The 24981-nt window shown below is 42.4% G+C and overlaps 1 protein-coding gene across 1 annotated transcript in view; it reads right to left on the reverse strand.

The window, feature by feature from the left end:
• Nucleotides 1-4717: 4717 nt before the first annotated feature.
• The window catches only part of cdc5l.S (cell division cycle 5 like S homeolog), a 54942-nt gene continuing 34678 nt past the window's right edge, over nt 4718-24981 (reverse strand). The window contains 4 exon segments of the mRNA NM_001103188.1: nt 4718-5350; nt 7957-8169; nt 16581-16778; nt 17882-18127. Coding sequence (NP_001096658.1) covers nt 5246-5350; nt 7957-8169; nt 16581-16778; nt 17882-18127 — 762 coding nt within the window. The 3' untranslated portion in view covers nt 4718-5245.

Raw genomic sequence — 24981 nt, forward strand, 5'->3', positions numbered from 1 at the left:
CTCTACTTTTAGTAGTAAACTTTTAATCTATAGTCTTTTGCTTGTTTGTTCCACCACTGGAAGGCTTTCAATGTCTTTCTCCAGTTGCAGGATCAATACAGTTATTATACACAAAAGGAACACCATTGTCAAGCTGCTCAGCTGGAGCTTCATTATAGTTCATTCAAACCACATTGCAATGGATTTTATAATTAAACAGGTTAGAAGTTCCTCCGTGTAGCTTTGAGATAAGCAGATAAGGTTTCCAACATTCCATATGTGGAGAAGTCTTTCCTTAAGGTGGCCATACATAGGGAGATCCGCTCGTTTGGCGATGTCTCTCCCAGACATGCCCAAATTGAGGTGGGCGATATCGATTGGATCAGAAGGAAGCCATACGGGCAGTTGGATCGCAGGGCTACATCAACGAAAAGATGCGGCCACAATCCGATGGGACTTTTTACCCTGCCTGATCGACATCTGGCCAACTTTTGACCAGATATCGATCAGGGAAGTCCGTCAGAGGGCCCCACACACGGGCCAATAAGCTGCCAACTCGGTCTGTCAGCAGCTTTTATCGGCCTGTGTATGGGGGCCTTAAGACAGAAGACTACACTGTAAAATCAAAAAGGACATATTTTACATTTGGAACATCTCTGATTGCAGGTTTTTATTCCAAGATAACCTACTGCACATCAACAGCCTGTTTTTAAGTTCATTCCCTGCTGCATATGGCTGTCCACACACCAGACCCAGTCGTTTGGTGCCCTTATCAAACGAGTTAATCTTTAATTCGACCAACCATCTGCTGGGTCAAATCGGGCTGAGCAGTTTGGGAGATCATATTCACGCTCTTATATCCTGGTCAGAAGCAAGCTGAGCTCTGATCAAATAGCCGTTGCTGAGTAAGCAAAACCAGCCTATTGGGTTTATTTAATGTTTATATTGTTTTCTAGTAGACTTAAGGTATGAAGATTCAATTTAAGGAAATATCCATTATCTGGAAAGCCCCAGGTCCCGAGCATTCTGGATAACAGGTCCCATACCTATATGTATGTAAATATACAGTGGTGAAACTAGAGTGGGCCAGGCCCCCCTGCAAAAAAAACCTTCAGAGGGGTCCAGCGCCCTGGCTCCGCCTAATTTCCTCCCAGACAGCCACTCCCCATCACAAATAGTTATTGCTCTAAGTAAGTAACTTGTACATAATAGTAACTTTGTTCAACACAGCATGAAAAGTGAAAACACATTTCAATCAAATGTATAGATGGCCTGCAAAAAAAAAAATGGTTACCATGCCTCTCATTTAACCCAACACTGATTTGAATTCATAGATTTAGAGGCTTTTTCTCCCCCCTCAACAGATCTCTTAATCCGATCCTTTAATATCCAAACAACAAAATATTGCTTTTTAAATAACAGTTCTGGATGTAGAGCTCAAAGCAGCTCTTGGCTTGGACCTACTGCAACAAAATTAAACAGAAAATCAAAACCATATAAATAAGTGAGAGCTGATGGTTCAGTTAAAACGGGTAAAGCCATGATGTGCTGCAATCAGCCAGGCAAAAGAGTGCAATATGAGACTTGTGTTTGAGGGAGGAAAGTGACAGAAGAGCTAGCTGTTTGTAGGGTTGAGTTGGAGTCTTCACAAGGAGTTTTTGAGGGAAACACATTCCTACCACACTTGTGCTATATTAGCTAGAGAACTGGGAGTTGTGGTAAGTAACATACAATGGTAAGTAACATACAATGGTTTGGTATAAAATAACAAGAAGTCAAAACAAAATGCAGAGATGTCCAACTTGCCCTTGATCTTGAACATCCAATCCTTATTCAAATGCAATAAAATGCAGAGATGTCCAACTTGCCCTTGATCTTGAACAACCGGTCCCAATTTGAATGCCATAAAATGCAGAGATGTCCAACTTTCCCTTGATCTTGAACGACCAATTCCAATGCCATAAAATGCAGAGATGTCCAACTTGCCCTTGATCTTGAAAACCAATCCCAATTCAAATGCCATAAAATGCATAGATGTCCAACTTTCCCTTGATCTTGAACAACCAATCCTTATTCAAATGCCATAAAATGCAGAGATGTCCAATTTGCCCTTGATCTTGAACACCCAATCCCAGTTCAAATGCGATAAAATGCAGAGATGTCCAAATTGCCCTTGATCTTGAACAACCAATCCCAATTCAAATGCCATAAAGATATGTCCAACTTGCCTTTGATCTTGAACAACCAATCCCAATTCAAATGCCATAATATGCAGAGATGTCCAACTTGCCCTTGATCTTTAACACCCAATCCCAATTCAAATGCGATAAAATGCAGAGATGTCCAAATTGCCCTTGATCTTGAACAACCAATCCCAATTCAAATGCCATAAAGATATGTCCAACTTGCCCTTGATCTTGAACAACCAATCCCAATTCAAATGCCATACTTGCCCTTGAGATGTCCAACTTGCCCTTGATTTTTAAAGCCCAACCCCAATGTTATACAAAGTTTTCATTTTTTTCTCATTTATCCCAAGTTTTGGTGGTTGGTGTCGATTTTGTTTAGTGTTCATGCTCTTTGCTTCTTATAAATAGATCTTATTTCTTGAGGCCTCCCCCCCAATCATAATCATAAAGATTTTTGCAACATCACAAACATGACATTACAACTGATGATAGCACAAAACAAGGTTTTCACTGGTTATATATGGTTGTAATGTAGTATAAGGGTTTTTAATATATCTATGGGCCTTCTAGTTATATCATGTGACGCATTCAAAAATGATGATGTGTGGGCAAGTGGAATTAGTTTACAGGAGATGCTCCTCATATATAGGTTGTGTTTTCCCTTCACTGATTCAGTTGTTCCATGTGACATATAATTAAAATGATGGGGACGTAGAGTGCATAACAAGTACACAAAATGAGGTTTTCTTCTCATGTCTTCAAGGATTCATTTATACAGGTATAGGATCCATTATCCGTTATCCAGAAAGGCCATCTCTCATAGACTCCATTTTAACCAAAAAATTTACATTTTAAAAAAAGATTTCCTTTTTCTCTGTAATAAAACCCAGTAACTTGGACTTGATATCAACCAAGAGTAATTGGAGGCAAAACAATCCTATTGGGTTTGTTTCATTGATTTTTTTTTATTTAGGAATGCACCGAATCCACTATTTTGGATTCGGCTGAACTCTAAGCTAAAGATTCGGTGAATACCGAACCGAATCCTAATTTTCGTATGCAAATTAGGGGTGGGAAGGGGAAAACATTTTTTACTTGCTTGTTTTGGGAAAACTTTGGGAAAAGTACACAAAAAAAACCTGATCCTGAGACCAAACTGAACTCCTATCCCTTTCAATGCTTTCACCAGAAAAAAACCTGTTGTAGCAACTTCTCATCTAGGTCTCCCTCTCTTCAGAATGGGCAAGTGACCGCAGTTAAAAGGAAAATCAAGAGGCATACAGGACTAATTGCAAGCAAAATTGCCTTGCGTGTCCAAGAATGGTCGCCGGCATACAAAAATGAGACGCCGGCATACAAAAATGAGATGCCGGCACCTCCAATGGGAGCAGAAACCCTCAATTTTTTGATTGAAACTTACCAGAAGCTGCTGCATTTCTCCCCCTCGGCTTATACTCGAGTCAATAAGCTTTCCCAGTTTTTGGAGGTAAAATTAGGTACCTCGGCTTATACTCGAGTATATACGGTAGTTAACTGTAACAGAATTAACAATGTGTCATGCAACTCAAAGAGACAGGTGTTACTTGTAAGTATTGCATGAATGGAGGTGAGAAGTTTTTTGAAACTGCCGAGGTCCGATCCTCTGTTTAAGGATGGTTTCTCTGCCTCTTTTGCACCTTGTTCAAATCAACAAAGAGTTTATATAACAAGAATCTCCTGTACCAGTCAGCTGAACTGAAGAAGCTGTTCGGATGAGTAGTGAAACGTCTTCAATGATTACCCAGCAAGTCCAGTTGCTCTAGATTTACTTCTACTAGATATGCCATCTACATATTCCTGGCCAGTAGTTCTTTGGTTCTTGCAATGAAGTGTGATTGGATTATTTTAAGAGTTTATATGCCGAGGACTTCCCGTACCAGTCAGTTGAACTGAAGAAGCTGCTCGGATGACTAGGGAAACGTCTTCAATGATTACTCAGCAAGTCCAGTTGCGTTGGATTCACTTATACTAGATATACCATCACCTGGATGAATGAAACCTTCATACATAAATAGCCACTTAAGACTTCATTCTCAGAACTAGAGCAAATGGAAAAATAGCACTTAAGAACTGTTAAATGCTACATGGACCATGGATAGAAATGGCACAAAAATGTGTGTGTGAATGAAATGAAAGCCTATGGTAGAGTCCTGCATGGGTTCAGTTGAGCAGACCCATGTCCAAACCATACCTGCTGACCCACAACCCAACCCAGACCAGCTAAACCACAATACCCCTGCCCATCCCTGCAAGTTGTTCAAACTCGACTTGGGACCCACAAAACCTAGACACAGTTGGCCGGAAGTGACATTACTCCGGAGGTGAATCACTCCTGGTACCTATGCAGGTGAATGTACAAGACCCAATGCAGGACTCAAGCCTATGGTACAGTGGGAGATTACTAGGAATCCTGGCTGCTGCATCTTGTGCCATTTAAACAAAACCCAACTGGGGGAAGCCAGGGCATTTTCATGTAATATATCAATATGTATTGACTGCATGGACATTCCTTTTACATGACTGTTTATTGAACATGGGTAATCTGCTGGCAGAGATTAAACAGTAATTTATCGCTAGCAACAAGTGAATTTACTGGAATGAATCAATTCAGCTAGAACCGTGAAAAGCTCACAATGGTACAGGCAGAAAATACGATTCTAACATCGCTTTTCAGTCACAAACGGACACCGTCAATAAAAGCAACTGCAGGAAAACGACTGCAATTTACAGAGCACAATAAACAAAAAAAAAATGCCCCTCCATAATAGAAAATAAAAATACACTTCTTCAGGTCCGTCCTCGTGTCTCGGAGTTTGCTTCAAACCAACCGAGTACCACGAAGATCTCGGAGATTCTAAACGCAACTCGAGATGGCTGCCAGCTTAATGTTCTGCTGCACATAACGGAACATTCCCCATAAAAACGAAGCAGACACAGAAAGCAGCAACCGACACAGCGCAGGTCCCTGCACGTTTATCACGCACAGCAATGGTGTGAACATGCAAACATGGCCGACGTGCATGCGAAACAGCAGGGGATCACAGTATGGCTTCGTAGCTTTCTTTCTCCAGCATAAGCTCGGCAAATCTCTGCTGCAGCTCTCTCTCTCGCTCTTCTTGTCGCTGGACGTCCTCTTTCAGACACTGAACAGGAAGGAGAAAGATGTAATAATGTTTGTACATATACGTTACCATATAATCTGCTATAACAAGACATAAGGGCAAATTCACTAAAGGGGGCGAATTTTCGCCAGCAAATGATCAGCCATACTTCTCCAGGCGCAAATTTGCTACCACTACACTAATTCACTGAAGTGAGTCTCAGCCGAGCACTGTTGAAGTTTCGCTAGCATTAATTCATCAGCACAAGCATTTCTTAGCGATCTTTCGCTAGCGTTCATTTCTGCCTACCAAAACTTCGTTAGTACTCTTACGCTTACGTCAATTTAAATAGGGTGGGTACATATAGATCATATATACGTCTTTATTAGAGATGTTGGTGCAAATGCTTGAAGTGGCCACTTATTATTACTAGTGATGAGCGAATTTGTCCCATTTCTGAAACTGGAAAAATTAGCGGAACACAGATTTTGCTGGCGTCAAAATGGGCGCCAGCGTCAAAGTTGACTTCAGCGCCCATTAGAGTCAATGGGCGTCCTTAATTGTCGACCGTCGTCTATTCCGTCGCCGAGTTGCAAATTACCTGTGAATATTTTTCTGCAAATTCCCAAATTGATTCCCTGGCGCTGAAACGTGGAGATTTACCGCAAATTTGCGCCTGGCAAATACGTTCGTCCATCACTAATTATTACACATGTCCAAGGAAGACAATAAAGATGTCCTAGACATAAGCCCACCCTAAAACTAATGTGGCATGCCCCTCAAATAGTTGGGAAAAAATGTTAACACAGAAATCTTTAAGTCAGAACTTTTGAAGACAATCCCGCTTTAAAATATGAAAAAACACCAGCGTTTTTTGTAGAACTTTTATGACTTTTCGGCATACAGGATATGATGTCACTGACATAAGATTGAGGAGGATGTAGCTTCATCTTATCAGTTCGCCAGGTCTAAAGGTGGCCATAGACGCAGAGATCTGCTCGATTGGCGATGTTAATGCATCCGATACGGAAGGTCAGATCGCGGAAACGCATAAACGCACAGATGCAGCCTCGATCCAACGGGATTTTTTAACCTGCCCGACCTAAATCTGGCAGACTTTTGGCCAGATATCGATCGGCGAAGCCCGTCGGATGGCCCCACACACGGGCTAATAAGATACCAACTCGGTCTGTCGGCAGCTTTTATCGGCCCGTGTATGGGGGCCTTAAGCTGGAGAAGGAAACTCTTTAGGGAGTAACGATCGTTCGCCCGATTCGACTAGCGATAGGGCACAAAACTGCTCTGGTGACCGTCTCTTTCACTAGCGAATTGTCCTCTACACCTGTTAGTAAATTGGTGATGTCCCTGCGGATGGGATTTCTGGAGAATTTTCACTAGCGACGGCCACTTCGCCCTTTAGTAAATCTGCCCCATAGTTGTATGTAATGCAGTAGCTTCACTTTCTCAAGCAGTTAGTGTTAAGCTTTTTGTTCATGGAAGCTGCCAAGATGCTTGTTTCTTAATGATGAAATGTTCTGTGCTAAACAGGAGATGGAACCGGAGCTCCACCAAACGTTTAAAAACTGTACTGGCTTAGTGCTGGCCAGAGATAGCCACAATTTTATGTGCTTGGGGCCAGATTAAAGGGGAACTTTAGCGACAATGAAAATTTTATATTGGCTTCAGCATACTGAAATAAGATACTTTCTAAATACAACCAATTAAAAAATCAGTACCGTCTGAAATAATCAAGTTTATCTTCACTATCCCCTATATCTCAGCATCTGTTTCTCTTCATTCTGTCTTGAATCAGGAGTTGGGTGTCAGATGAATGATCCAATATATCTTATAGGGGGGGGGCCCTTTTGCCTAGAAGATGTATTAGAGCTCACTCTATTAAACTCACCAGACATCATGTCTCTCTACATGCAGAATTTGTGCAAAAGGCAGTTATTTTGTTAAATTTTTTTGTTTGCTAAAACATCTGCTAGGAAAGGAAGCCCCCTATAAGATATATTGGATCTAACTGTCAATGAGAAACAGATGCTGAGAGAGGAATAGTGAAGATAAACTTGATCATTTCAGAAACAATGCAGAATTTTTTTAATTGATTGCATTAAGAAAGTTTTTTATTTCAGTATGAGGAAGCTTATTAAATTTTCATTTTCGCGATAGTTCCCCTTTAAAATACAAAGATGATTAGTGGAGCTACTTGAGCAGTATGGGGGCTATAAAAATCTCTTGCAAGGCCACATCGGATCCTTCTGCCCGGCTGAACCGAATCCTAATTTGCATATGCGAATAAGGGGCGGTAGGGGAATCATGTGACTTTTTGACACAAAACAAGTAAAAAATGTTTTCCCTTCCCACCCCTAATTTGCATATGCAAAGTAGGATTCGGATTCGGCCGAATCTTTCGCGAAGGATTCGAGGGTTCGAATCCTTCGCGACCTTCAGATGAAAAAGAGGCAGGCTAGGTAATTCATTTAAAATACAAGATATGTGGAAATAGTAGATTAAGAATAAAAAAAGCACAGGGAGGGCACAAACTATTAATTACTGGAAAATGATGCCATCGGAAAGCAGCAAAGTGGCGTGGGCACAGTTCACAAGCTATAAACCAAATACATGTATCCAACAATATTCACCTCTATCCTCCTAGGAATGGCGATATCTTCGTGTTTTTTAAGTTCTTCGAACGTTCCCAGTTCCAGGTTTGCCTGTTCGTACTGATCCCAGACTTCATTCAGCTGTTTGATGAGCCCCATGGCCCGGGACTGGTAGCCACCGAGCAAGATCTTCAGTTTCTTCTCCATCTTGGCTGCCCTTTTGGCTTCTCCTGTCATGTGACCTCTGTTGACCTGGAGCAGGCACAGAAAATCCATTACATACACACATATATATACAGTATATATATATATAATTTTCTGTTATTGTTTTCTAAAGAGTATTCAGAGTATTGTATTCATAAGTAAAGATGTGCCCAACCAATTGTTTTTTTTTTTTTGATTTGGCCAACTACTGAATCCTCACTCAAAAGGTGAAATACTGAACACGAACCTTCATTTTCATATTCAAATTTGAGGGGGAAAAAAATTGTGATCAAAAAGGTTGCCATTTCCAATGTCTACAGCATGACCTTAAATCCTTGGATTTATCATAAACTTCGATATCTCCAACTAAATCCTGGATTCAGAGCAAACATCCATCGTTGGAACCCACAGCTACTCTACCGAGTGAACTGGACTGCTTTCTAGTAGTCGAATGACTAATAATGGCAAACTTCATATTCAGACATGGCCAATTCCTGAACCAAATGCAGCAGGAAATCCCCAAAGTGGCATCTCTGGTCAGTCTGTGTGTAACAAGGCACTCTCACTTGAGCTAAAAGTCAACCATGTAGATTTATACAGATTGCTTACAATAAACAGGGCGGGCTAGGATAGGGTTTGGCCTGGTTCCCAGGAGAAGCTTTGCAAATCTGATCAAGTGATCTAAGGTAGAGTGTGGCCTTAAAATAACAAAAAGAAACACTTGAAAAAAATTGCCCCAACCCACTGCTGGATATTTGCATCTAAATACCGTGGCGAGGAGGAGCACCCCTCTGTGCGGCAAGTTCTATATGTAAAGAACATTTCTGACCATGACCCACCTTTATACAGTCCCTTTGCCACCATTTTAATTCTCTTTACAAACCTCAATACATTTCATACATTTCGTTACATATTGCCATAGTTATATTTGATTCCACTTTATAACCCCAGCTCTTTATGGGCAACATGATAAAAAAGTACAACCCAGGCAGTGCTGCTGGCAAAACATTATGCTCTATGTTAAATTACCAAAGTATCAGAATGTTTGCCTTTGTTTTTCCTGCATCCCATAATCCCTCGGCCCTCCTATTGCAGGAGTCCCCGACCTTTTTTACCCTTGAGCCACATTCAAACGTAAAAAGAGTTGGGGAGCAACACAAGCATGAAAAAAGACCCTGGTGCCATATAAGGGTTGTGATTGGCTACTGGCAGCCTACATGAGACTCTGTTTGGCAGTGCACCTGGTTTTTATACAACCAAAACTTGCCTTCAAGCCTGGAATTCAAAAATATGCACCTGCTTTGAGGCCACTTGGAGCAAAATCCAAGGAGATAGTGAGCAAAACGATGCTCCTGGTTGGGGATCACTGGTCTAATTTTAATTGGGTTATGTGATATGGGACAGTGTAAGAAACAACATGTACCTAAAGCTACCACAGCTGAAAAAATTGCCACAGAGGGTATTTGCTCTGGGCCCAATGATAAATAATAATAATTAGTGATGAGCAAATATTTTCAACAATTTTGCCACCAGCTAAAAGTTTGCAAAATTGCTGATGTATTCTATCGCACAGACAGATGTATTCTATCCCACGAACTGATGTATTCTATTCCACGAACGGATGTATTCTATCCCACAAACTAATGTATTCTATCCCACGAACGGATGTATTCTATCCCACGAACGGATGTATTCTATCCCACAAACGGATGTATTCTATCCCACAAACGGATGTATTCTATCCCACAAACGGATGTATTCTATCCCACAAACGGATGTATTCTATCCCACAAACGGATGTATTCTATCCCACAAACGGATGTATTCTATCCCACAAACGGATGTATTCTATCCCACAAACGGATGTATTCTATCGCACGAACTGATGTATTCTAGCGCACAAACTGATGAATTTTATCGCACAAACTGATGAATTCTATCGCACAAACTGATGTATTCTATTCCACGAACGGATGCATTCTATCCCACAAACGGATGTATTCTATCCCACAAACGGATGTATTCTATCCAACAAACGGATGTATTCTATCCAACAAACGGATGTATTCTATCCAACAAACGGATGTATTCTATCCAACAAACGGATGTATTCTATCCCACAAACGGATGTATTCTATCCCACAAAGGGATGTATTCTATCCAACAAACGGATGTATTCTATCCCACAAATGGATGTATTCTATCCCACAAATGGATGTTTTCTATCCCACAAACTAATGTATTCTATCCCACAAACTAATGTATTCTATCCCACAGACAGATGTATTCTATCCCACAAACGGATGTATTCCATCCCACGAACTGATGTATTCTATCCCATGAACTGATGTATTCTATCGCACGAACTGATGTATTCTATCCCACAAACGGATGTATTCTATCCCACAAATGGTTGTATTCTATCGCACGAACAGATGTATTCTATCCCACAAACTGATGTATTCTATCCCATAAACTGATGTATTCTATCCCACAAACTGATGCTTACATGAACGCATAGAACCCTCGGCTTATTTCACTTGCTTTAGGTGGTAGGGTTGGTGTTAGGAAAGAATTACTTTATAAACAGAGGGGGGAGCCACATTCAAAGAATATGTCCCTAAAAAAACACAAATGCACATGTTCGGGGAAAAGTTTGTGTTCTTAGGGTGAAATGGTTCAATACACATTTTTTTATACTCGTTCAATTATTTAACATCTGAATTTCAACCAAAATCCTTGGAAAGAGAAGGGGGTTCCAGCTAAATAAACAAAAAAGAAAAGTGAAACAAGCAATTACATGTAAGATATTTAGTGCCAGGGTGGCCATGTGTACATAGTAAGATGATGATTCATTTATTTTTATTTCATTCCTTTTTACTTGGGGGTGTCAAAAGTTAGTCACCACCAAGTGATCACATTTATTTACTGAACACCTCTGGTTGATGATCCGATCAGCAGAAAACTGCACCGGCCTAGGGTTCTCCCAGAGAGCACCACGGATTGATCCTCTTCCTTCTTCGGTTTTCAAATTTCCCAGGGCAGAGAGGCATGCGCAGTAGAACGAAATAGCCGACTTTTTCGTTAAAGTTCGGCTTTTCGCTCTTCTGCATAGCACAGTTGAGCCAAACAGCCACAAGAAGAAGCCGGAAGAACTTGCAGGAAGAATCCAAATTTTCATACGATATTCTGTGCGTGTATGGTGGGAGAAGAGCCGACCAATATCGGCTGAAGGTTTGGATATCGTTCGGCTCGTGGATAGGTCCAGGCAGAACATATTTGCCTTTGAAGGCACCTGAACATCAGCCACTGTTACTGCTGAATTGTCAGATACAGGTAGAATTCTATTCTTTCTACCTGTATATCGGACGATTCAGCTCTAAACGTGTGTATTGAAACAAACGATCTTCCTTGGAAAGATCTTTTCCAGGAAAGATCGTAATTACGTTTATGGCCACCTTTAGTCCATGGGTCAAGACCATCAATCATTAGTATACAGGCCTGAACGTTCCAGTAGAAACACGGGGTGAGATGTGAACAGAATACCCATATGCTCTTCTAGAAAACACCAAAAATGGAAGATTGTTTTAAATGGGATGGGGATTTGCAGTCCCTAAATATCCTTGGTACAGGTATTGGATCTATTAACTGAAAACCTGTTTTCCAGAAAGTTCCACAGACTCCATTTTATCCAAATTTTTTAAAAAACTGTTTTTATTTTTTTCATTAATAATAAAACAGTAGCTTGTACTTGATCCCAACTAAGATTAATAATTAATCCTTATTGGAAGTAAAACCAGCCTATTGGGTTTATTTAATGTTTACATGATTTTCTAGTAGACTTACAAATTACAGAAAGATCAGTTATCTGGAAAACCCCAGGTCCCGAGCATTTTGGATACCTGTACTATGTTTAAATAACACAGCAGTGCTTTCCTATATCTGTATTATTATAATAAGCTACAGTAAGTGGAGCCCTGACCAAAGGTTGGCCCTGCATGGAGATGTCAACTGAACTCTTAACAACCAAACCAAGAAAAACCTTTCCCATTAACAAGGTTTGGGGCCAAGACGACTGAAAAACTAACATAGTTCGGAGGGAGAGGCCAAAGGAAAAAAAAAACAAAAAAAAAAAACAGATTGTTCACTTTGGCCGCTGTAAAACTCAAGTTAATCATTTTTAAGGCTATAAATCATTTTTTTCCCCCAACATATTTTTAAAAGATTACTCTATTAAATAAAAACACAATGGCGTCTCAGACGAGGGTGTGAGAATCGAATGTCTCTCGCAGGGAGACGGAGGAGAATATAATAGGCTTCCTTTCACAGCGCAGAAAAATGGAACATTCTAACTTTTTATTTATGCTCCGCAATTCCAATCTTCCTTTGTCAAAACATTCTAATTCTCATATTTTATTAGCATTTCGAGTGAGCGCTGCCAAATAATTTAATCACACGAGAATACAAAATGAGTTCCAGATGCCTTCATACATCAGAGTGCAGAATGGCTGGCATACTCATCCTCTGGAATCTGGCACAGCCACTGGATTCCTTATACCTGAACATACAGAGAGCTTGGACTGCGCTTCCAATAAATAAACACTCACGACAGGAGGGGGAAAAGGAAATCTGGAAATGTACCAATCTCTTTACCTGTTTTGCCCAGTGCTTGGAATAAAGTGCCATCACGGCTTTCGAAGGACCCCATTATATTCCTTTTCGTCTTGTCTAAAGGGAATATAATTTGCCTGCTCCCAGAGACTATGAAGATGTTACTGGCTGGTTTTTTAAAACGCATCAGTTAATAGAGCTGCTCCAGCAGAATTCTGCACTGAAATCCATTTCTCAAAAGAGCAAACAGATTTTTTTATATATTTAATTTTGAAACCTGACTTAGGGCTAGACATTTTGTCAGTTTCCCCGCTGCCCCCAGTCATGTGACTTGTGCTCTGATAAACTTCAATCACTCTTTACTGCTGTACTGCAAGTTGGAGTGATATCACCCCCCCCCCCAGCAGCCTAACAACAGAACAATGGGAAGGTAACCAGATAACAGCTCCCTAACACAAGATAACAGCTGCCTGGTAGATCTAAGAACAACACTCAATAGTAAAATCCAGGTCCCACCGAGACACATTCAGTTACGTTGAGTAGGAGAAAACAGCCTGCCAGAAAGCAGTTCCATCCTAAAGTGCTGTCTCTTTCTGACCAGGCAAAATGACTTGAGATGCCCCTACACACCAATATTACACCTAAATACACTTGCTGGTTCAGGAATGAAATTTTATATTGTAGAGTGAATTATTTGCAGTGTAAACAGTGTCATTTAGAAATAAAAATGACATCATAAAAATCATCATCATAAACAGAATCCATTTAAGGTTGCCACCTTTCTGTTTGCCCAACTCCGGGAAAGGGGTGGGGCAAGTGACAGGTGATGTAGGAGGCGGGATCTGTGCTGTAGGGGTGGGGCTGAATATTTCAGGGGGGCGGGACTGGTGACGTGGTAGATCATCGATTAGCTGATCGCTATGCCATTTACTTCAATGTCCTGTCCGAATTTCCTAATTTCCCCAATATATCTTATATGGGGGATTCCTTTCCTAGCAGATGTATTAGCGCTCATTTAAATAACTGATTCCAGTACAAACAAAATCTAACGAAATAACTGCCTTTTGCACAAATTCTGCATGTAGAGAGACAGGATGTCTGGTGATTTTAATAGCGTGAGCTCAAATTGATCTGTGCTTCTAATAAAATCCAAGATGGGAAACTCCTGTGACAAGTTTGAAGGCCTGAATCATTACTCACTATAGAGATGCAGAACATTCAATAACATCAATATATAAAATATGGCATTTCCAGCAATCTTACATTTTAGGGTTTAGTTCTCCTTTAAACGCTGATACAAACCAGAGAACGCTGCATCATCAGCAAGCATATCTGAACACTGAGAGCTAGTCACTGCAAAGATTTTACTTTGCTCACATGTGCAAACTGAGAACAAGCGTTCAGTGCATATCCCTCAAACTCAGGTATTTCCCATTGCAGTACACACCTCTAAAATGAAAGGATCAGCTCAGTATAAAAATAAAAACTGGTTAAATAAATAGGCTGTGCAAAAAATAAAACGTTTCTAATATAATTAGCCAAAAATGTAATGTATAAAGGCTGGAGTGACTGGATGTGTAACATAATAGCCAGAACACTACTTCCTGCTTTTCAGCTCTCTTGCTTTCCACTGATTGGTTACCAGGCAGTAACCAATCAGAGACTTGAGGGAGGTCACATGGGGCATAACTGTTGCTTTTGAATCTGAGCTGAATGCTGACGATCAAATACAAACTAACTGAATAATTATGTCCCATGTGGCCCCCCTTAATATTGCTGACTAACTCAGAGTTAGAGAGCTGAAAAGCAGGAAGTAGTGTTCTGGCTATTATGTTACACATCCAGTCACTCCAGCCTTTATACATTACATTTTTGCCTAACTAACTATATTAGAAACATTATTTATTTTGCACAGCCTATCTATTTACCCAGTTTTTATTTTTACACTGACCTGTCCTTTAACCACTTTCCCGTTACACAAGTACAAGATGGCCGGTAGCCCACCCTTCCAGACAAAGTCATTTGCTGCTAATTAAATGGAGATTGAGGAGCTGCTGACCATCCAAAGCCATTTTTCCCACTCCCTGCTTGATTCCACAGGGGCCAGTATAAGCCATAGTTACAACTGGCTAGTGACATCGGCCTTAGACTTCAAGTTTTCTTTCTACCGACATTCTAATCAAAACCTTCCCCACCCTTATATTTATTACCACCTATGTGCTGGTTTAACTACTTTGGCACATGTATCACATTATGTTAACAGCCTGTCTGAGACCGTTAGGAAAGAAAGTTTTAGAAATATTTCAAACAAGGAAAGAGCACTAGTGCCACCTGCTGGTAAACTGGGCACAGTCATTTGTTTAAAGGGGAACTTCAGCTATCAAACCAAAATTTGATAAAGAGGCCGAAATAACACAGAAACACCTAATACACCCATCACAGTTACCGGTTTCTTCAAAAAGTATGAATAAATGGCATTTTCTATGCTGAAATCCAGCTGTTTAAGAGTTCTTCTCTTCTGCATCATTTGAAATACTGGCAGGGAAGGAGGGACTAAACACTGATTCCACAGCTTACAGACAGCATGCAGGAACTACATAACCCACAATGCATTGCACTGGGATGTTCCTTTGCTTATTGAAATCACGTGTGCAGGGAATTGTGGGGTTTGGAGGATGCAGGCTGAGGACAGATGGCTGTTGATTCAAAGTAACAGTAGTCAGACAGCTCAGCAAAGTAGTCAAACAGATCAGCAGGAGAGCAGGGGGCTAGGCTTAGGGAACTGTCAGAAACCATTAAAAATCATGAAAACTCTGCATATTTTTTTTAAATGATGTATATTGCAAAGTTGCTTGAATTGTGTTTACTTTTCAAAAAGCTCGAGTTATGTTTCTCTGTACATCCCCTTTAAAAATTGCATATCTAGTTGCTTTCAGCATTCATCCTATATTGAGGATATTGGGTTATTAAAGGGATAGTAACACCTCTGTTGGCTTTTAATTAAAAAAAAAAAAAAAGAATGATGATGAGGTTGTCAAACGACAAGATCTTTTCCTGATTTGGCCTTCCAAAAGCTGTTTGGCCAGAGATTATAATAGGTATGGGGATCTTTTACCCGGAAACACATTATCCAGAAAGCTCTGAAAAACGGAAAGGTCAGCTCGCATAGACTCAATATTATCCAAATAATTCAAATTTTTAAAAAATGATTTCCTTTTTCTCAGTAATATTTAGGGATGCACCGGATCCACTATTTTGGATTCGGCCAAACCCCAAATCCTTTTTGAAAGATTTGGCTGAATACCGAACCCTAATCTGCATATGCAAATTAGGGGTGGGAAGGGGAAAACATTTACTTCCTTGTCACGCGATTTCCCTCGCCACCCCTAATTTACATATGCAAATTAGGATTCGGATTTGGTTCGGCAAGGCAGAAGGATTCAGCCGAATCCTGCTGAAAAGGGCTGAATCCTGGCCGAATCCCGAATTCGATGCTTCCCTAGTAATAATAAAACAGTAGCTTGTACTTGATCCCAACTAAGATATAATTAATCCTTATTGGAAGCAGAACCAGCCTATTGGGTTTATTTAATGTTTACATGATTTTGTAGTACACTTTAGGTTTGAAGATCCAATTATGGAAAGATCCATTATCCGAAAAAACCCCAGGTCCCGAGCATTCTGGATAACAGGTCCCATACCTGTTGCACACAGCAGATGCATTCCTCACCAAGTGATTTTTTTTAAATGGTTTAGATATCTAATAGATCTTCAGTCAGATATTGGTTGACCAAGTCTTGGGCTACTGTGTGTGGTCAGTTTGACATGCAGAATAATTATACACCTACCTCTAGTCTCTTCTCAAGTGATTCAATCCTGTCCTTTTTGCTGGCCAGGTTGGCCCGTGTGTAACGGCCTTGTCCAGGAAGGTACAACACCTGACTGTAACACTCCTCCCACACCTGATTGTACGAGTCAAGCGAGAGCTCCCCGTGGCCCATACCTTGCTTCACCACTTCCATCTCTTGTTGGAGGAGTTCCTCGGCCTATCACAGTGCGAGATAATGAAAGGAATATACACATGCAGCTCATCGGTTATAAAATTAAGCCAATACTTCAGCCTCACGTAACATGAGAAGAATCAAAAGCTCATTTTGTAACCCTCTTCTTAGGGCATGGCCACACGGGCAGATTCAGGGAGATTATTCGCCAGGCAAAAAATCTCCTCTTCAGGATGACTAATCTCCCCGATCTGCCTTCCGCCGGCTCGAATGAAACATGTTTTTTTTTCAAAAACCATCAGTTAATAGTGCTACTCCAGCAGAATTCTGTCTGAAATCCATTTTTCAAAAGAGCAAACAGATTTTTTTATATTTAATTTTGAAATCTGACATGGGATGGGGCTAGACATATTGTCAATTTCCCAGCTGCGCCAAGTCATGTGACTTGTGATCTGATAAACTTTAATCACTCTTTACTGCTGTACTGCAAGTTGGAGTGATATCACCCCCCCCTCCCTTTTCCCCCCCAGCAGCCAAACAAAAGAACAATGGGAAGGTAACCAGATAACAGCTCCCTAACACAAGATAACAGCTGCCTGGTAGATCTAAGAACAACACTCAATAGTAAAAACCCATTGAGACACATTCAGTTACATTGAGAAGGAAAAACAACAGCCTGCCAGAAAGCATTTCTCGCCTAAAGTGCAGGCACAAGTCACGTGACTGGGGGCAGCTGAGAAATTGACAAAATGTCTAGCCCCATGTCAGATTTCAAAATTGAATATAAAAAAAATCTGTTTGCTCTTTTGAGAAACGGATTTCAATGCAGAATTCTGCTGGAGCAGCACTATTAACTGATGTGTTTTGGAAAAAACATGTTTTCCGATGACAGGATCCCTTTAAATAATCGCTTAATTAGAGCTTTCACTAACCCCAATTTCCAACACTGTATTGTTGCTGCCCTGGCAATTAAAGGGCAAGTAAAAGGAAAATAAAATGACGTTAACAAATGCGACATTGCAATAGAAACCTTGACCTTAGTTTCAACTAAACCTTTAGAACAGAATAAAAATAAATGACCTCTACTATCATGGCTCCCAGTATGTTACGCGAATGTATGAGAGTAGCCAGGTAATTACGAAACTTACATGCTTGAGTTCCTCCTTAGTATACTTTACATACGAGGTGTGTTCGAGAAATGCAATGCTTTCTGCATTGGTCGCTGCCGAGCCGGGCGCCTTCCCTCTCTTCCCTCCTACATTATCGGCATAAGGATGGTGAAGGGTGTCGTGATGGAGCATCACGATCATTTCCTTTTTTATCATCTCTTCGCTTTTCTGCAAATCTGTAAGTGGCGGCTCCACGTTTACAGGCCTCAGAATAGTTTGATTCACCTAAAATACAGGTATGATTGATTTTTAACTCCTGGAAGAACTGCTCGTGCCTAATTTTATCAAAGGGATTTTAATTAGAACATCAGTAGTGTTACACACATTTGCTGTAAAGTTTGCCAATGGTCTAGCCTCTTATAGCATCCACTAAGTAGGTAGCATTTAAAGGGCAAGTCAACCCCAGAATAAACATTTGCCTAATAGAACATAAGCAACTTTACGATATACATTCATCACAAATTTTCTACGGTTTTTAATTTATCTGTACAGTATATGGATTGCTATTGAAAGCAGCGTCTGTCCCTGCCTATTCTCTGCCTTGATGGCTAAGACTGTTGATCCGATGCAAGACAAGGCAGCTGATTAACAGACCTGATTTTGCTGGGGAGCCAAGACTTTTGCAACATTGTTTAAAAAGTAACAAGCAGGAGTTAAGCAAAGGCTGCTTTTAATAGCAAACATTTTTACAAATAACTTTAAAAGCACTGAAATTTTTTAATAAATGTATATTAAAAAGTTGATTCGAATTAGGTTTTATTTTACTAGGTACATTTTTATTTTGGGGGTTAACTTCTCCTTTAAAAACAAACACCAGATTGGTTGTTACAGGTGACTGGACCAACAAAACTTTCCTCCTTCTATTATGGGACCCTTAAAGGGTTTGTTCACCTTTGAGTTAACTTTTAGTATGATGTAGAGAGGGATATTCTGGGACAATTTGCGACCACTTGTTTTATTATTTGTGGTTTTTGAGTTATTTCGCTTTTTATTCAGCAGCTCTCTGCAGTTTTAGCATTCTGGTTGCTAGGGTCTCAATTACCCTAACAACCATGCAATGATATGCATAAGAGACTGGAATATAAAGAGGAGAGGACCGAAATAGAAAATAGGATTTTTTGCTACTCACCGTTAAATCCTTTTCTCTGTAGTCGAAAGGGGGACACAGGGACCGATGGGGTTAAGCTCCATCCTCCAGGAGGCAGGACACTTGGTAATATTAATTAAGGGGCGTGCCATACTTGGCTTAACCCCGCACACTGTGCTGAAGCTTCAGTTTGTTCCAAAGAAAAAATTAACTGATAACTATGACAGAATGAAAGCCAGGGATTATCCTGGACACGACCGTCTGGTCAAAGGCTCGTCCTAGGGCGGGAAGCCCTGTGTCCCCCTTTCGACTACAGAGAAAAGGATTTAACGGTGAGTAGCAAAAAATCCTATTTTCTCTGTCGTCTAAGGGGGACACAGGGACCGATGGGGACTTAACAAAGCAGTCCCAGGACAACAGCAGGGTGGGACGAGCCAGATTGAACATTAATGCAAAACAGACTGTAACACCCTGCGGCCTAGAGAGGCCTCAGCTGAAGAAGTGGTGTCAAGTCTGTAAAATTTAGTAAAGGTATGAACTGAGGACCAGGTGGCTGCTCTACAGATCTGATCCATTGAGGCAGAGTTGCGCCAGGCCGCTGATGCACCCATGGTTCTTGTGGAGTGAGCCGTGATAGTCTGTGGTGGCGTCTTGCCTTTGGAAAGATAAGCTTGCCTGATGGCTTCTTTTATCCACCTAGCAATGGTAGTCTTGGAAGCAGGAAAACCCTTACGAGGACCGGCAGGAAGCACAAAAAGAGTCTGTGATTTCCGAAAAGTCTTTGTCCTATCAAGGTACCACCGAAGGGCTCGGACTACATCTAATTTGTGAAGACGTCGTTCCTTGTCATTTTTGGGATCCGGACATAGTGATGGTACTATGATTTCCTGATTAATGTGAAAGGAAGATACAACTTTAGGTAAAAATGATGGAACTGTTCGTAACACTGCCTTGTCTCTGTGGAACACCAGAAAGGCCGGATCCGAGGACAGAGCGCTCAGTTCGGACACCCTTCTGGTTGAGGAAATAGCAACTAGGAACACTGTCTTGTAGGTGATCCAACTGTCGGAAACAGAATGCAGTGGTTCGAATGGGGAATCCAGCAATGCTTCCAGCACCAAGTTAAGGTCCCAACCTGCAACTGGCTGCTGAAATGGCGGAACTACATGCGCCACACCTTGTAAGAAGGTACGTACGGTGTCTTCTGTTGCTAGTCGATGTTGAAACAAAATAGATAATGCCGAAACTTGGACTTTCAGAGAACTGAGCTTTAGGCCTAATTGTAGACCTTGCTGAAGAAATGATAGAAGTCTGGGTAAATTGAGTTCCAGGGCCGAGACATCTAGCTCCTGACACCAATTATAGTAGGAACGCCAAACCCTGTGGTACGACTTAGAAGAAGTGGGTTTACGAGCTTTAAGCATAGTGGCAATAACTTCTTCTGCTATCCCCTGTCTTCGCCAGATGGATGCTTCAATAGCCATGCCGTCAAAGCGAATAGTCCGGGATTGGGATGCGACACTGGGCCCTGGTTGAGCAGATCTGGTCTGCATTGCAGACGAACTGGTTGGTCTATCGACAAATCCTGCAGATCGGAGAACCATGTTCGCCGAGGCCAATAAGGAGCTATTACAATCACTGTCAGTGTTGACTGCCTGATCTTCTTGAGCACTCGAGGCAACATCGGAAGCGGGGGGAACACATATGCCAGGTCGAATGTCCAGGTTTGTGTCATGGCGTCCACCCCCGCCGCTAGTGGGTCTCGAGCCCGTGCAAAGAATGTGCGTACCTTCCGGTTGGATTTGGATGCCATCAGATCTATCTGTGGTTGGCCCCAGAGACCCACGAGTTCCGCGAACACTTCCGGATGAAGTTCCCATTCGCCCCGGTCGAACTTGGTTTCGACTGAGAAAGTCTGCCTTTATGTTGGACACTCCCGGAATGTGGATGGCCGACAATCTTACTCGGTTGACCTCTGCCCACTCCAGTATGAGCTGAACTTCCTTCAGTGCTGCTTTGCTGCGAGTTCCTCCCTGACGATTTATGTAAGCCACTGTGGTGACATTGTCGCTTTGGATGCGAACTGGGTTTTGGTACAGGAGACATGACCATTGATGCAGCGCTAGTTTTACGGCCCGTAACTCTAGTATGTTGATGGGGAGTTTGGACTCCTCGTGAGACCATTGACCTTGTGCTGATAGATTGTTCCAGGTTGCACCCCAACCTTTTAGACTGGCGTCTGTGGAGATGACGTTCCATTCCGGAGTCGCCAAGATTGCCCCGTGATTAGGTTGTCCATCCTCAACCACCACTGAAGGTTCTCCCTTGTTGTCTGGGAGAGATTGACCACTCGAGACAGAGGTCCTCCCTTCCAAGATGATAGTATGTTTGCTTGTAAGGCACGAAGGTGAATCTGAGCAAAGGGAACTGCTTCGATCGTTGAGACCATGAGACCCAGAACCTGCATTGCCATGTGTACAGTAGGATTCTGGTGTAATAGCAATGACCGCACTTGCGTCATGATCTTGTGTTGTTTCTCCTGTGGAAGGCATACCAACTGTGAAATTGTGTTGAACTCCAAGCCCAGAAACACCATCTGATGGCTTGGTTGAAGGTTGGATTTTGACCAATTGATGGTCCAGCCGAAGCTCTGCAACAGTCGGATCGACTTGTTTAGATCCTCCTTGGCCTTCACCTCTGATCTGGCTTTGAGGAGAAGATCGTCCAGATACGGAGTCACAGATACTCCCTGAAGCCGTAATGTTGCTGCTGTGACCGCCATTAACTTGGTGAACACTCGTGGGGCCGAGGACAGGCCGAACGGCAGTGCCACAAACTGAAAGTGTAGATTTGCAAATGCGAATCGGAGATATTTCTGATGAGGGGGCCAGATGGGGACATGGAGATAAGCGTCCTTGATATCTAATGACATCATCAGCTGTCCCTGTTCCATTCCCCGTATCACAGAACGGAGAGTCTCCATCTTGAAATGAATGGAACGGATAAACTTGTTTAGCAGTTTGAGATCCAGCACCGGCCTGAAGGATCCGTCCTTCTTTGGCACTATGAACAGATTGGAGTAGAACCCTGAGAATCTCTCCTGTCTTGGTACTGGTATAATTACTCCGGTGCGCTCGAGATTGGTAATGCAGTGCAAGAAGGCCTGAGCCTTTCTGGGATGAGTTGGAACTTTGGTCATGAAAAATTTTCGTGGAGGCGATCTTGTGAAATCGAGGTGATAGCCTTCTGAGACTATTTCGTTGACCCATGCATCTGTTGAATGATGGATCCACACCTCCCGGAATCGCAGTAACTTGCCCCCTATTTGCTCTAGCGATTCCGGAGGGAGTGCCCCGTCAGGCTGAGGTAGACTTATCTCCTGCTGGTTTGTTGAATGTTTTGTTGGACTTCCATGGGGTACGACCTTTATCACTGGTCTTCCCTCGAAAGTGCGAACGTTGTGGTGGGCTGCTTTTACGCGAATAACGGCCGCTTTGCCCACGAAAAAACCGTCCACGTCTGGTTGTTCCTGTAAACTTGCTCTTCGCCTGAGGGAGAAAGGTGCTCTTTCCCCCCGTAGCCTGTGAGATTATTTTCTCAAGTTCCTCTCCGAATAGTCTATGTCCTTTAAATGGTAATGAGGTTAGTGACTTCTTGGAACTCAGGTCAGCAGACCAGTTTTTAAGCCACAATGTTCTGCGTGCCGCAACGGACAGTGCTGAAGTCCGAGCTGTGATCTGCGAAACATCTAGAGTAGTGTCACACAAATAAGCTGATGCTTCCGCAAGCGTCTGTGCTGAAGACAATAGATCAGTTCTGGGGACTCCCTCTTGGATGTCCTTGACCAATGATTCTGACCATGCTTGAATAGCTCGGGAAACCCAGGCTGATGCCAAACTGGGTCTGAGAGTTGAACCAGAGGACGAGTAAATAGCCCTTAAAAATCCTTCCATACGCTTATCAGATGGATCCTTAAAAGCCGCTGCGTCATTAACTGGTAGCGCGGTAGATTTTGACAGTCTGGATACTGGGGCATCCACGACTGGGGGAATCGTCCACTTGTCTACTATTTCTTTGGGAAACGGGTAGGACTTTGAAAACTTTTTCGTGGCTTGAAACTTGCGTTCTGGATTGTTCCATTCATCCTGCAACATGTCCATCAACTGTTCATGCGATGGAAAACATAAAGTGGATTTGTGTTGTCTCTTGAACAGCTTTGCTGAATCGGACTGTTTAGGTGTTTGTGAAATGTTAAGTACTTCAAGTACCCCCTTGATGATTTTATCAACGTCATGTTGGGAATCACGGTCTCTCTCAGCCTCTATATTCTCCTCTTCCTCATCAGAGGATTCATCTGAATAAGGTATCTCGCCCTCTGACTGAGATGATCCTTGTTCTACTGACGACTCGTCAGGAGATGTGTTAGATGGATTGTCGGCTTTAGCGCCATGTGTGCGCTTGCGCTTGTTGCCTTGCTTGTGGCCCAACTTTGCTAGTGCTTTGCCTAAATTATCAGCTATGGCTGGGAGCCCCTGCAGGGATGCTAAAGACTGTGACAATTGTACCGCCCAGAGGGGGGCTGGTAAATCTTGAGCTCTGCTGGTGCCGGGTTCTTGTGGTGTACCCTGATCATTTGTACCTTCAGATAGATTTACTACTGAATCTGAATTATGCCCACCAGCGGCAGGGGCCCCTTGCTCAGCAGAACAAGACCTGCAAAGTGGCTCACTCTGGCCCCCAGCAATTTTTGATTGACATTTGTTACAGGCAAAATAAATGACCTGTGTTGTGCTGGGTGCTCTCCCCCCTGCCCTAGAGAATAAGCCCACTGGCCTACCTTCTGCCATTGTGATTCACCTGAAGCCAAGCAAGTGTGCGTGAGTTAAACCTTGTAGGTCACTTTAACGCTGCTTGTAGTGGTGAGAAGGCTCTCCCCTCCTTTGCTGCCAGTCGCTCTGTGTGCACCGAGCAGTTACTTCTGCTCCCTCTGTGTGGCGCGTGTCTGCCCGCTCAGTGTAGTGCGCAAGATGGCCGCTGGAACGCAATGCGTTCCACCGCGAACGTCATTTGAAAATGGCGTCGCGCACTGAATGGCGCCAAAAACGAGACGCGCTCTCTCCCCACCGGAATAGGCTATAACGGCAAGATATGCGCAGCAGAGCAGAGGCAGCCTCCCTCTGGGTCCCCTTTGAATGATAGCAATGACTCGAGTCTGGACCCAAAGAGTATGGCGACTGGCTGGTAGAGGGAGGAGGGAAGGGGAGGGGGGGGGGCAACCGGCGCCACAGTAGCATATGGATACTGGGGGAGACCGGACAGCTTACCTCAGTAGCAGTTAACACCGGCCAGACCTTCTGTCAACCAAGTTTGGCGCAGGCATTGTCTGGGTGGTTGATATAGCCGCATGGCTAGACGAAATACCCCGGTGACTGTTCCATGGCGGGGGCTAACCCTTAGGAAGCAGGTATCCCTGTTCCTGGTGTCACCCCGGGTGTCAGCCGATGCTGACCGAAGAAATCTTCCCCCAGAGGGGAAGTCCATCCTCCTGGTAGCAGGACACTTGAAAAACTGAAGCTTCAGCACAGTGTGCGGGGTTAAGCCAAGTATGGCACGCCCCTTAATTAATATTACCAAGTGTCCTGCCTCCTGGAGGATGGAGCTTAACCCCATCGGTCCCTGTGTCCCCCTTAGACGACAGAGAAAGAGAAGTAATAAAAAGTAGCAATAACAATACATTTGTAGCTTTATAGAACATTTGTCTTTTAGATGGGGTCGGTGACCCCCATTTGAAAACTGGAAAGAGTCAGAAGAAAATGGCAAATTAAAAGAAAAAAAAAAAAAACTATAAAAATAAATAATAGAGGCCAATTGCAAAGTTTCTTACAATTGGACATTCTATAACATCCCTTTTAAAGGCAACAGATAGGATAAACGAAAAAAACCCTAGTTATAAGTAATATATGGTGTTGCTTTTACATGGTGCTAAAAATGA

This window comes from Xenopus laevis, chromosome 5S, assembly GCF_017654675.1.
Source record: "Xenopus laevis strain J_2021 chromosome 5S, Xenopus_laevis_v10.1, whole genome shotgun sequence".
In the NCBI taxonomy this organism is placed as follows: Eukaryota; Metazoa; Chordata; class Amphibia; order Anura; family Pipidae; genus Xenopus; species Xenopus laevis.